Source organism: Microcaecilia unicolor, chromosome 11 (assembly GCF_901765095.1).
Source record: "Microcaecilia unicolor chromosome 11, aMicUni1.1, whole genome shotgun sequence".
NCBI lineage: Eukaryota > Metazoa > Chordata > Amphibia > Gymnophiona > Siphonopidae > Microcaecilia > Microcaecilia unicolor.
Genome location: NC_044041.1, coordinates 23,023,224 through 23,037,684, shown reverse-complemented (window position 1 = coordinate 23,037,684; position 14,461 = coordinate 23,023,224). Strand labels below are relative to the sequence as shown.

At 44.0% G+C, this 14,461-nt stretch overlaps 1 protein-coding gene across 1 annotated transcript in view; it reads left to right on the top strand.

Moving 5' to 3' along the window:
* The window catches only part of SEZ6L (seizure related 6 homolog like), a 181,633-nt gene that overhangs the window by 12,861 nt on the left and 154,311 nt on the right, over positions 1–14,461 (top strand). Inside the window, exon 3 of the mRNA XM_030218263.1 lies at positions 1,054–1,187. Coding sequence (XP_030074123.1) covers positions 1,054–1,187 — 134 coding nt within the window. The remainder of the gene's footprint in view (positions 1–1,053; positions 1,188–14,461) is intronic.

Here is a 14,461-nt window from a genome sequence, read left to right as displayed (position 1 = left end):
TTGGATATTCAATGCCGATCACAGGAAACAGCCTAGCATTGAATATCCGGGTTCAGCGCGGACCACGGGAGACAGCCTGGCTATCTGCTGCAGTCTGAATATCAGGGCCATAATAGCATTGGCCAAGGCCATCCTCGGATTTTCAGCAGCATTATTCAGATCATGCTGCTGAAAATCACTATAGACTGCCCCAGAGCTATCCAGATAAAGTGTAAGTCATCCAGGGGTGGAGCCAAGATTTATCCAGAGACTGGCAACATTCAGAACCCGTATCCAGATAATTTAGGTCAGGAGAAAAGCTCCCCAAAATTATCCAGATTTGTGTCTAGATAATGGCATTGCATATCGGGTATTTGCAGCGGTCAGCACCTTGTTCAGATATTCAGGGCTGATTTCTGGATATTGACTGGCATTGAATATCTGGGTATAAATTTAAACTGCAGCTAGCGTTTAAAAGAAACATGGTCTCAAATGCATTTTATTAAAGCTAAGCTGAACACCGACATGGCATCCAATATCGTAGGCATCGATCTGTATGAACCCGCTCCATAGGGTCTCATTGTAGTCTTTAAGGGTCCCTTTTACTAAGCCGCGTAGGCGCCTACGTACGTCCAACGTGCGTCAATTTGGAGTTACCGCCCAGCTACCGCGTGGCCCGTGCGGTAATTTCATTTTTGACGTTCGTCTGCTATGCGCACCTGAAAATAATTTTTATTTTTTGGCATGCGGCGAAAATCGGGTGGTAATGCCAACTTGATGTGCATAGACGATTACCACACGGTTAACGAGAGAAACCTTACTGCTAAGTCAATGGCTGGCGATAAGTTTCTCAGAGCCAAAATGGACGCCTGCCAATTTTTATTTTGCCGCACGTCCATTTTCGGCAAAAGTTCTTTTTAAAGGCATTTTTTTACAGGCGAGTGAAAAATGGATCTGCGCGCGCCCAAAACACACGCCTACACTAGCGCAGCCCATTTTTCAGAGCACCTTAGTAAAAGGACCCCTTCCAATTACCCTTGTTCTGGCAGACTAAAAATCAGCTCTTATTTTCAGTCCTGTGCAGTGTGAATCTCTTCGATTCTGAGGGTTATATTGATCCTACGGAGTACCCTCCGCTACCTCTGCAGAACTTTCTGGAATGCACTTACAATGTGACCGTCTACACCGGATACGGAGTAGAGCTTCAGGTAGGAATCTGACATGCATGCTTCAGTTCTTGTAAACGCCTTAATACATAAATCTGCGGCGAGAATATGGGCTTTTCCAGCCATGCCTATGTCTTCAGTTTTTATTCTACTTAACGGTGGAGTTATTAAAGCATTAAAAAAAAATAACCTCCAGTAATGTACCAACGTAATGCTCTTCCCATACATATGATACTTTGCAAATGAATTAAAGCACTGCAACCCACAAGCTTTTAAAAGACAAACAACTATTATAATTTTAATAGTAACAAGATTATAGATTTAAAAATACGTCCAAGATGAGCAATTATCATCACTGAAATGGCCTGTATTCTTCTGCCTCACATGCACCAAGAAAGCTATAACACTGTGGTCTGTTTCCACTTGAGAAAGCAATACTCAATGAGCGGGAAGATATGTGTTTTGCATTTTGTCCACAGAACATTTGCTGTGCTGTGCATATCATCTTAAGAATACCATATACTTTTAGGATTTGTATAATTAATGACTGCAGATGTATAATAAAGCTACTATATCACGTAGGCAGAAGAAGCTGGTTCAGCATTTGCATGATAAGTTTACTGAATTAAAAAGGCCATTGTATCCCCAAGAGAGACGAATCTGTAAGAGCAATATGCAAAGTAAAATGTTGCATAGAGTTTATGATCTAATCTTATTGGGGTTTTTTTTTTAATATAAATTCATACAAGTTTTCAGCTTATGTTTGGATAGATCAGGCTCCAACCCAGAAGCTGTGATATTAAGGCATTCAGCCCTAAGACAATGTCAAATATCCTCTATATAATCATTTCTCAATCTCCGTCCCTGGACGGCTGGCTGGCTGGCTGGGTTCGTAACGGTATGCAAATGAGCTACTACGTAATCGGCTCGCCTCCAGCCTTCCCTTCCCTCTCAGTGTCCCGCCCTTGCGGAAAGAGGAAATTACATTAGAGGAGGGCGGGACACTGAGAGGGAAGGAAGGGGAAGGCTGGAGGCGAGTCGAGCCTGCCGCTTTCACTGACGCCGCTGCGACTTGAAGTAAAATAAAAGTTTTAAAGGAAGGGCGGCTGGAAGGAAAAGAGGGCTGTTGTGGGAGAAGAGGGCAGGCAGGTGAGGGCTGGGGTTGAACTGGAACTCGGGTGCTTAAAAGGGGGCAGGTGGGGGCTGGGGCGAGTCACTGGACATGGATGGAAGGGATCGGAAGGGAAGAATCGCTGGACATGGAGAGGAGGGCAGGGGAGAGAGGAGAAATCGCTTAGACGATAGCCTTCCTAGGGCCCGTTTCATTTTTGGAGAAACAGGCTTTTTTGCTTGTGGTTATAATAACGTGGTTAGTCCATTTTAAAGGTAAAACATAGAAATGAAACAAAACAGCAAAGGAAAATAAGGTGATAGCTTTTCTTTTCGACTAACTTCATAGGTCCAGTTTTAACAAGCTTTCGAAGGCAGAACCTTCTTCCTCAGGTGAAGAATGAGCAATAGATGGCAAGATCAAAATATATAAGTGAGGCATAAAAGCATTCCAGTGACAGTGGGGGTAAGAGGGAGGGGTGAAAACAGGGAGAGATGGATGGGTGACCAGAAGGTAACAAAGCAGTATAATTTTATAATTTATTATCTATTTATTTATTAGGATTTATTTACTGCATCTTTGAAGGAATTTACTCAAGGCGGTGTACAGTAAGAATAGATCAAACATGAGCAATAGGCAACTACAGCAGTAAAAATATTCAAACAACAATACAAAGAATGGCATGGTATACTACTTGCAATGACAACACAATACGTAATAGAACATTATAATTGGTAGTGAAGGGTAAAGCAAAGTTGTAACATATAGATGAGTAAGAAAGTAAGAAGCATTTGAAAGTAAGGTGACTGATTTGAAGAAAGTTGCACATGAGGTCAGAGAGATGGTTAAATATTATCTCAGCTAGGGCAGGAGTGGATAAACATGTCCCGCTGCAGTATGTGCAGCCCGAGTCAATCCCTGTGTGTGTGATTGAGACTAACAAGTTAGTTACTTCTTCCATTAAAGGCTTGGTTGAAGAGCAAAATTTTCACCTGATTCCTGAAGTACAGATAGGATAGAGATAATGTGATAGGAAACACAGATCCTTGTTAAGTCCTGTCAAGTGGGTGTCAAAATATGGTTATATAACCCCCCCCCCCCCCATTCTATAAAAGTTGCTAAAAATTGTGCACGCAAATTTAGGCGTGTGCCCAATTTTCACACACAATTTAATTGAATAATGAGCTAATTAGTGCTGATATTTGGCTTTTTAGCAAGAGATTACTGGTACTAATTAGATTTAATTGAAATGTACACGGGCAAATTCAGACTTAGAGGTCATATCCAAAAATGCCCTTCTTGTATTTGGCTTGCCCAAAGTCTCAAGGAGCAGCAGTGGGAATTGAACCCATGTTGCTAGGATCTAAGCCTGCTGCACTAACCATTAAGCCACTCCTCCTCTGTTTTGGATGTCTTGCATTGGGACTTTTCCTGTTCGAAAATCGATCAAAACCAATGATGTCCAAATCACAGGACGTCCTTGGTATTCTCGAAACGAAAGATGGATGTCCATCTTTTTTCGAAAATGACCTTCTGCCCGCCTCCGAATTTGCATGTCTTTGTAAAACGTCGAAATTCCGACTTAGACGTTTCTTTTGAAAATGCCCCCCCCCCCCCCTTGTATGTTACTATGTAAATCTCAGGGCAAGTTGCTTCCCATGTCTGTCTCAATAGCAGACTATGAACTTTTCCTCCAGGAACTTGAGGCCCCACCTGGAGTATTGTGTTCAGTTTTGGAGGCCATACCTTGCGAAGGATGTTAAAAAAATGGAAGCGGTACAAAGAAAAGCTACGAGGATGGTATGGGAGTTGCGTTCCAAGACGTATGAAGAGAGACTTGCTGACCTGAACATGTATACTCTGGAGGAAAGAAGGAACAGGGGTGATATGATACAGACGTTCAAATATTTGAAAGGTATTAATCCGCAAACGAATCTTTTCCGGAGAGGGGAAGGCGGTAGAACGAGAGGACATGAAATGAGATTGAAGGGGGGCAGACTCAGGAAAGATGTCAGGAAGTATTTCTTCACGGAGAGGGTGGTGAACGCTTGGAATGCCCTCTCGCGGGAGGTGGTGGAGATGAAAACAGTAACGGAATTCAAGCATGCGTGGGACAGGCATAAAGGAATCCTGTGCAGAAGGAATGGATCCACAGAAGCTTAGCTGAAATTGGGTGGCGGGGGGAAGAGGGGTTGGTGGTTGAGAGGCTAGGATGGGGGAGGGCAGACTTATACGGGGTCTGTGCCGGAGCCGGTGATGGGAGGCGGGACTGGTGGTTGGGAGGCGGGAAATACTGCTGGGCAGACTTATATGGTCTGTGCCCTGAAAAAGACAGGTACAAATCAAGGTAAGGTATACACATGAGTTTATCGTGGGCAGACTAGATGGACCGTGCAGGTCTTTTTCTGCCGTCATCTACTATGTTACTATGAACTGGCACTGAAAACGCCCGATTGTGGAGCCTTAATATAGCCATCACTTAATATAGCCTCTATCTTTCTTTAAGTTTGCAAACATGCAGGTCAATAATCAGCGACGTTATCCATTTAGGAAGGGCCGCTAATAACCTGTAAAGGGCCTTCCACATCCCTTTAAGAATTCTTTTCCTCTCCAGAATTCAGGACTTTTCGTGCTGAACCACATTTGTTATCCTTTTTGTTCTATTTGATGACATTGCAGATTATTTATGGTCAAGAGAGAGAGAGAAACGTCCACATTAATTTGAGTACAGTGACAACAGGAAAAAAAAATGTATGTCTTTCCCGTCTGAAAAAAAGAATAATAAATTAAACCTTCAGACAGTCTGAAACATTTCACCAAGGCTGGACCTTCCCTCTGATGTGTTTTGTTTTTACTAGTTCTGCTGTCTAAAATGAATCAGTGCTGTATCTTTCATTATGATTTATTACACGGGATAATAGGCATAAGAGCAATAAGCAGGCTGAAATTTGCTCTAACAAAATCATTTTTTCCTATTGAACGACAACAAAAGAGCAAAGGGTCGAAAGCTGGCTACTGGCTCTGAAAATAGAATACAGCAAAGGTTCACTGCAAAGTGCATATGGAAAGATGTTATCTGCAGCAGCCTGACAATTCTTGCAAAAATATGTGAGATATTTTTATTCACCAAGAAGAAGATGAAATTCCCTCCATGTGGACAATAGCTTTCTATAGAACAACAGACATTTTGGTCTGTGCAGTTTAAAAATCCCTACTAGTCAATATTCAGAAGGATTTATACATTTTCTACCTGATTCTATATAGCGCACCTAAAGATCTGCGCCAAAATCTAGGCCTATTCTATAACAAAGCGCGTAACTTAATTGGCTTAACAAGTCAATCAGCATTTTTAACAGCACTTAACAAGCAATAATGAGCACTAATTGGCAGTAATTTACGCGCATAACTCAAGCGTATTCTGTAATAAACTGCAGCTAAATTATAATGCACGCAGTTCAAAAGGGGTGTGGCTAAGGGCGGGGAAATGAGTGTTCTGTGGGCGTTCCCAAATTGATGCGAATGGTTATAGAATACGGCCCAGTGCCCATAAATCTACACACAGAGATTTACGCCACATTTTCGTTGGTGTAAATGGAATGCGAAGAGTTTTATGCACTGGGATATCAACTAAGCAAATTCTAGATACCGTGCCTAAATCTAGGTGCAGCTTATAGAATACGATTAGGCAGCAATGCTTACCGTGCGAATATTTTAGTCGCCATACTGATAATCTGGCTCTTTAGGGGCAGCTGATAAAGGTATAACCCCCCCCCCCCCCCCATAAATTTTCAGTGGCGCTCTCCCCCTAATTCTATATATGGTGCTAAATATTATGTGCGCAAATTTGGGTATGCGCCCAGTTTGCATGTGCAATTTAATTGCTGAATGAGCCAATTAAATAACATAAGTATTGCGTACTGGGAAAGACCAAAGGTCCATCGAGCCCAGCATCCTGTTTCCAACAGTGGCCAATCCAGGTCACAAATATCCGGCAAGATCCCAAAAAAGTACAAAATATTTTATACGGCTTTTCCCAGAAATAGTGGATTTTCCCCAAGTCCATTTAATAACGGTCTATGGACTTTTCCTTCAGGAAGCCGTCCAAACCTTCCTCAAACTCCGCCAAGCTAACCGCCTCCACCACATTCTCTGGCAACAAATTCCAGAGTTCAACTACACGTTGAGTGAAGAAAAATTTTCTCCGATTTGTTTTAAATTTACTACATTGTAGCTTCATTGCATGCCCCCTAGTCCTAGTATTTTTGAAAAGCGTGAACAGACGCTTCACAGCTACCCGTTCAACTCCACTCATTATTTTATAGACCTCTATCATATCTCCCCTTAGCCCCCTTTTCTTCAAGCTGAAGAGCCCAAGCCGCTTTAGCCTTTCCTCATAGGGAAGTCGTCCTATCCCCTTTATCATTTTCGTCACCCTTCTCTGCACCTTTTCTAATTCCACTATATCTATTAGTTCCAATAGCTGGGTGCTAATAATCCAACTATTGGCACTAATTGGAATATATGCATCTTTATACTCGCTATACTATAAAGATGCACAAGTAAATGTTTCCGTGCAGATCGGAAAAGGGGGAGTGGCATGGGTGGGTCAGGGGTGTTCCTAGAATGTATGCGCAGTGTTATAGAATAAGGCCAACACACACAGGGCCGGTCTTAGGCAGAGGCGACCAAGGCGGCTGCATAGGGCCCCGCGCCTAAGAGGGCCCCGCTCTGCCTCCGCTCCGACCTCCGCTCGCCTCAGACGACCGTCCGCATCATTCATGATGATCCCGTGGCTCAGCCACTCCACTTCTGGGGAGGGGAGGTTTCATGATAGCATTGTGCTTATTATTTCAATCAGTTTTTTGTACAAGTTTAGCTTCATTCGTCTTTATTTGAAATTTCATAAATAAAAAAAATTTCAAAAAATGGAATAATCTTATCAATGGGGTGGAGCTAGGGTGGGGGCGGAGCTAGGGCGGGGCTAGGATGGGGCCCCACCAAATTGGTCTGCACAGGGTCCCGCACTTGCTAAGACCGGCCCTGAATACACACCTAATTTAAGCGTAAAGATTTGCACCAGGTTTCAGCTGGTGTAAATCTCACACCCAAAATTCAGCACCGGATCCCATTGCCAAATGTTATTCTATAAACGGTGGTCAACTTAGTGCGCCAGTTGTAGAATAGCGCTTAGCACACATTTTATTTTGGTGCCGATTTTTCAGTGTCATCTATAGAATTTGGTCCTATATGGACAGTGCTCTGAAAATTCTTATGGACTACCCCAGTACTATCCAGGAGGAAGGGAGGGGCTGGAGAAGAGCACCCTTCCTATCCTTTCATCTGAAACGATGCCGCAGTACTCTGTTCCAGAAATTAAGCCCTGTACAACGTATACAGAAAAGTAAGGGGCCCAATATTCAAAATGGTTCAATCTGCCCGGTTGGCCATAAGTCAATATTCAGCGGCACTTCTTAGGGACCCTTTTATAGAGCGGCGGTAAGCCCAACGCAGGCTTACCGCTCGCTCTTCCAGGACCACCGCCCGGAGCATGCGCCATTTCCAAGGGAAAAAGAACCTCCCTCCCCCCAGAAATGGCTTGCGTGGCGGTAACCCGGCGGTAACTGGGCATCGCTGCACGCTGCCTGGTTACTGCTAGGTTAGCGCGGGAGCCCTTATCACCACCTCATTGGGTGGCAGTAAGGGCTCCCCATCGCATGGCCATGCGGTAAGAGTTCTCTTACCGCATGGTTATGTGTGTCTGGGGGCTTTTTTTACCCACTGCGGTAAAAAGGGTCCTGATGTGTGGGAAAAACGCCCCCTGCTGCTAGCGCAGGTCCTTTTTCCCGCAGCTTGGTCAAAGGACCCCTTAAACAGGTAGTGCTGCTCAATATTGCCTGTGACTACTCGGCACTGTCTGGTTAGTGCCAGGGTCGTCTGAGGGCAGAGCTTGGATGGAACCAGCACTTAATTGATTAGCGATGATATTCAGTCCACTAAAGCCTGGATTCTGCATAAGGTGTGGTAAGTAGTGTGCATTAAATTGTGTGTGTGGCCAATTTACACATGCTACTCAATTGAGTAACATCTAATCAGTGATGATAATTGGCCGATAACAACCAATTATCATCACTAATTGGCAGTAATTGAAATTTACATGCACTTCTTTAATTGAGTAACAAGCTAATCAGTGATGATAATTGGCCGATAACAACCAATTATCATCACTAATTGGCAGTAATTGAAATTTGCATGCACTTCTTTATAAGAGGCGCACGTAAATTGCAGTGTGTGTAACTTAAAAGGGGGTGCGGCGTGTCGGGGGCATCACTCAAATTTACGCACATTGTTATAGAATTTGGGGGAACGTGCCTACATGTAGGCGTGGGTATTTACATCAGGTTTTCACGAAACCTCCTCTCTCCCCGCCTCAATGCATGTCTGTCCAGGTATTTCTCTGGCTTAAATCTAACCTTCTCTTCCTCAACAGGAGTAGCCTAGTGGTTAGTGCAGTGGACTTTGATCCTGGGGAACTGAGTTCAATTCCCACTGCAGCTCCTTGTGACTGTGGGCAAGTCACTTAACCCTCCATTGCCCCTGGTACAAAATAAGTACCTGAATATATGTAAACTGCTTTGAATGTAGTTGCAAAGACCTCACAAAGGCAGTGTATCGTCCCATTTCCCTTCCCCCTTTCCCTTATGACATCACAATATCAAAAGTGAGCCAAGTATCGGGCAATCAAGCCATTGTGACATCACTGATGAGGTTGGCTCTTATTGGTGGAATGAGTGGAGGAGTAGCCTAGTGGTTAGTGCAGTGGACTTTGATCCTGGGGAACTGAGTTCAATTCCCACTGCAACTCCTTGTGACTCTGAGCAAGTCACTTAACCCTCCATTGCCCCTGGTACAAAATAAGTATCTGAATATATGTAAACTGCTTTGAATGTAGTTGCAAAAACCTCACAAAGGCGGTATATCAAGTCCCATTTCCCCAATGCCTCTAAACAAACCTATTCTTTTCCCATTCTTTTTCGCTTCCCCCACCTTCTTTGAACAGTCAACTTCTCTCCGGGCTCACAACGTTTCACATCCAAAAACATGAAATGTGAAATGATGTGAGCCCAATGCCGGGTGTAACTGGTCGACATATCTTAGCCTAATGTGTACTATATTTGTACCAGTCTTCATGTTTACACTTTTATGTGGTCAATAAGATAAAGCTCCTGATGAAGGCACGTCTGATGAAACACGGCCGTGTCGAGCTTTTCGACAATTGCCTTACATCATTTTTGAGGCAATAAAGACTTGATTTATTGGATTAGCTTTAGGTTTCCTCTTTTTTGCTTCCTCACTCCTGACGGTTGACTTTGCCCCGTGTACATCCCGTTTGCAAGTACACACTATGGGATCCTTTTACAAAAGCGTGCTGAAAAGTAGCTTGCGGTAGTGGAGGCGCAGGTTTTGGGCGCGCGCAGAATCATTTTTTCAGTGCACCTGTAATAAAGGCCTTTTTTCCCTGAAAATGGACGTGCGGCAAAATCAAAATTGCAGCGCGTCCATTTTGGGTCTCTGACCTTACCGCCAGCCATAGACCTAGCAGTAAAGAATTTGGCCAGTAAGGACCTACGCGCGTCCGAAAATAAAAATTATTTTGCGGATGCATGCCAAAAATGAAATAACCGGAAAAGTCACATGATAGTCGGGCCATAAGTCCATTTTGGCGTGCACTGGGCGTGCGTAGGCGCCTGCACGGCTTAGTAAAAGGGGCCCTATGTAAATTAAGCAGATATTTGCAGATAACGCTAAGGGGCCCTTTTACAAAGCAGCGTAAGGGCCTATGCGTGTGTAGCGCACGTCAAATCGGCATCACTGCCCATTTAGCACGTGCGCCTGGCGGTAATTCCAAGTTTGGTGTGTGCCAAAAACCCGCGGTAGAAAATAATTTTCTATATTCTACCATAGGGACGTTCCCAGCAGTAATCAGCAAATAGCGAGTGCTTGACGGTTACTGCGTGGGTAACACGTGAGCCCTTACCGCCGTGTCAATCGGTGGCGTTAAGGGCTCAGGCCGTAAATAGACATGCACTGGTTTTAATTTTGCCGCGCGTCCATTTCCCAGCCACAAAAAAACGTCCGTTTTCTAGACGCAGTAGAGAAATGGTCCAGTGCACGTCCAAAACACGCACCCACACTACCGCAGGCCATTTTGAAAAAGGGCCCCTTAAGCAGCATGTTAGCATATACTTCCATAAGTGCACATATATGCATGTACAGGCTACAATTCTAAACATGCATACATGTGAGATGCAGACAAATGTTGGTACCTAGTTCATAAAATTGTCCCAACTACGTCAATATATATTTCAACCACTGCATGCATACTTTAGGGGAGAGGGGGAGATATGTGTATTTTGGAATGCCCTCCCACGGGAGGTGGGGGAGAGAAAAACAGTAACGGAATTCAAACATGCGTGGGATTTACATAAAGGAATCCTGTGCAGAAGGAATGGATCCTAAGGAGCTTAGAAAAAATTGGGTGGCGGAGCCGGTGGGGGGAAGAGGAGTTGATAGTTAGGAGGTGAAGATAGTGGTGGGCAGACTTATACGGTCTGTGGCAGATCTGGTGGTGGGAGGCGGGACTGGTGGTTGGGAGGTGGGGAATAGTGCTGGGCAAACTTATACGGTCTGTGCCAGAGCCGGTGGTGGGAGGCGGGGCTGGTGGTTGGGTGGCGGGGAATAGTGCTGGGCAGACTTATACGGTCTGTGCCAGAGCCGGTGGTGGGAGGCGGGGCTAGTGCTGGGCAGACTTATATGGTCTGTGCCCTGAAAAAGACAGGTACAAATCAAGGTAAGGTATACACATGAGTTCATCTTGTTGGGCAGACTGGATGGACTGTGCAGGTCTTTTTCTGCCGTCATCATCGTCATCTACTATGTTATCAACTATGCAGATCTTGCCTCATTTTTAATAAAATATTGGTATGGTTTTTGGCGACCTATGCGCGTGCGTGACGTCCATAAGATCCAACTTTTCAAAATGATTGGGGGTGCTAAACCCAATGGCATGCACTCCTCCCTAGACAAAAATCAAGGAGTTTTCTCAATATCGGGGTTGCACAAGCACCCACAGAGCTGGCTCCTGCGGTGACGACTTACGAATCCCATATAAAATTACCCTTTGTGTGATCTAAGCTTTAAATTACCATATAATTAGCTGTGAAAGGAAAAACACTGAAATCTAATTTACTTCTAAAAAGAGAAACTGACAGTTGTATGAAAAATAGGATGCACTCTCGCTTAATTAACTCATTTTTCTGTTTTTGTTAATCAGTTATTGATGGGAATCTTGCAATCAGTGTAAAGTGCAATATTTTCAGTCTTCATTTTTCAGTGCCTGAACTGCCAAGCTGATAGACACATGCTCCCAATTTCTTATCAAAGGGTTCTTACCACTGTCAGTTGATCACCAAGGGGCTCGCTCCAGTTCAGCTCTGCATAGCAAAAGGTCCCCATGCCACTGCTGACTAGTGAACCTGAAAATCAGATCATGATATTGTTGATATCTTTTTCTTACTCTGATCTCCTCAAGTCAGGGTGTCGTGTCCCAGTGTAATGCAAGTCCACCAGGAAACAATTCTCCTGCATGACCTGGCACATGACTCGGGACCTGTCCGAGAAGATGGATGCCACTGCACAGCCAAGCTGGTCCTTGTCCTCATATCCTTCCCCAAAGTGGGGGGTGGGTGGCTCCAGTAGCTGGCATGCTGAAACTCAGCATGTCTGGCTGAGGGAGCACACAGGCAAGCTGTCTGTCTAGTTAGACCTTTTTCTGTTACCTCCCTACCATCTTCCTGACTTCAGACTACAGCAAGGATATGCAACCACAGTCCTCAAAGCTCTCTCTAGCCCAGGGGTGGGCAACCACAGTCCTCAAAGGCCAGAACCCAGTTAGGTTTTCAGGATTTCCACTATGAATGTTAAAATTAAAACTTTACTGTAACAAATGCCCCACTTGGAGTATTGTGTTCAGTTTTGGAGGCCGTATCTTGCTAAAGATGTAAAAAGACTGGAAGCGGTGCAAAGAAAAGCTGCAAAAATGGTATAGGATTTGCATTGCAAATCGTATGAGGAGAGACTTGCTGACCTGAACAAATACACCTTGGAGGAAAAGAGAAACAGGGTGACATGATATAGGCCTTCAAATATTTGAAAGGTGTTAATCCGCAAACAAACCTTTTCTGGAGAGGGAAGGCGATAGAACTAGAGGACATGAATTTGTCTTGTTGGGCAGACTGGATGGACCATGCAGGTCTTTTTCTGCCGTCATCTACTATGTTACTATGTTACTATGAATTGAGGTTGAAGGGGGGCAGACTCAGGAGTAATGTCAGGAAGTATTTTTTCACAGACAGAATGGTGGATATGTGGAATGCCCTCCCACAGGAGGTGGTGGAGAAGGAAATGGTTCTGGAATTCAAACATGCATGGGATAAACACAAAGGAATCCTAGTTAGAAGGAATGGATCCACGGAGATTAGGTGGTGACACCTGTTATTGGGAAGCAAAACCGGTGCTGGGCAGACTTCTACGGTCTATGCCCTGATTGTAACTGAACAGATATGGTTGGGCTGGAGTGTAAATTTTAAGGGGTATCGACATTAGCTTCAGAACTTAGAACAAGAACAGTGCTGGGCAGACTTCTACAGTCTGTGCCCTGAGAATGGCAAGGACAAATCAAAGTCGGGTATAAAGTATAACATATCATGTAAAGACTGTACAGGTCTTTATCTGCCGTCATTTACTATGTTACTATGACAGCCTGGCAGATTGTTCATCTACTCGGTGTTGGTAATGAATCTGTTTCTTTCCTTTTATATCCACCAGTCCCACATGGACGGAAATCTCATACTTCTCTTGCAGAAACTTCCAGCAGGCAGGCTCTGGGAGTTTCTACACTTCTTAGTACTTGCAATCCAACGACCTGCGCCTTAGCTGGACAGCCTCATCTCCTCGCTGCGCCTGGTTAATGTCAATTCTTTGTACTCCCCAGTGATAAAGTACCAGGCAGGCTGAGGGATCTGAGTATCACAGCAGCTGGGAATGTAATGCACATCTTCTAATTAATGAGAAACCGTGATGAGGCAGATAGGTAGGTAGCAAAACACAAGACTCCAATAACACTCCAACTGCCCCTAAACATGTTCAGAACCAAATTTGCTGCCAGGAACTCGATCAGTCTCAAAATATCAATTCCGGTTTGTTTTCATTTTTTTTTTTAAACAATCACCCTCCTTCCCCCAGCATGCCATGATTTGTTTTTAATTAAAATGTATTCGCTTTTAATAGGTGTAATTAAAAATTTGCATTTAAATGATCAGTAATTCTGAAGGGGATTTTAAAATCAGCTCATCATGATGCTATCAGCAAAAGAGTTGTTGATCTTGTGCTGTTCTTCTGCTAGAATGGTCTGTGCCCTTGGGATTTGTTTATCCAGCCCACCGCTGTGGTCTGTCTCTGAAGAGCATTCACTGTCATCAAGTCTCAGAAGTACAGCTCACAGTTTCCGGTATCAACTTATGGATAGATTCTGCAGCAAAAGCTAGAAAATTCTAATGCATATTTGAATACTGTAGCACAGATTTGCATATTAGAACTTTGAATTGCGCTTTCATTATAAAAATAAAGCCTTTTTTCTGACATATAGGGACGTTATTACTAAGCCAAGTAAGTGTCTACGCGCGCCCAACGTGCACCAAAATGGAATTACCACCCAGTTACCGCGTTGCTCTTGTGGTAATTTCATTTCTGGTGCGCATCCAATACCCGTGTCTGAAAAATTATTTTCGGACGCACATATCAGAAACGCGCGCCCAGTGGCATTTGACGCATGTAGGTCATTGCCGCCCCAGTTACCACGTGAGACAGTGTACGCGCATTGACGATTACTGCCCGGTTAATGAGTGAAACTTTATCACTAAGTCAATGGTTGGTGGTAAGGTATCAGACCCAAAATGGACGCGCGCCAATTTTGATTTTGCCGCACGTCCATTTTCGGCAAAAATTTTTTAAAAGGCTTTCTTTTACAGGCACGCTGAAAAATGGATCAGCGCTCATCCAAAACCCGCACCTACACTACCGCAGGCCATTTTTCTACGCGCTTTTGTAAAATAACCCCATAATTTATTTTCTTTTGGGATTTTTTTTG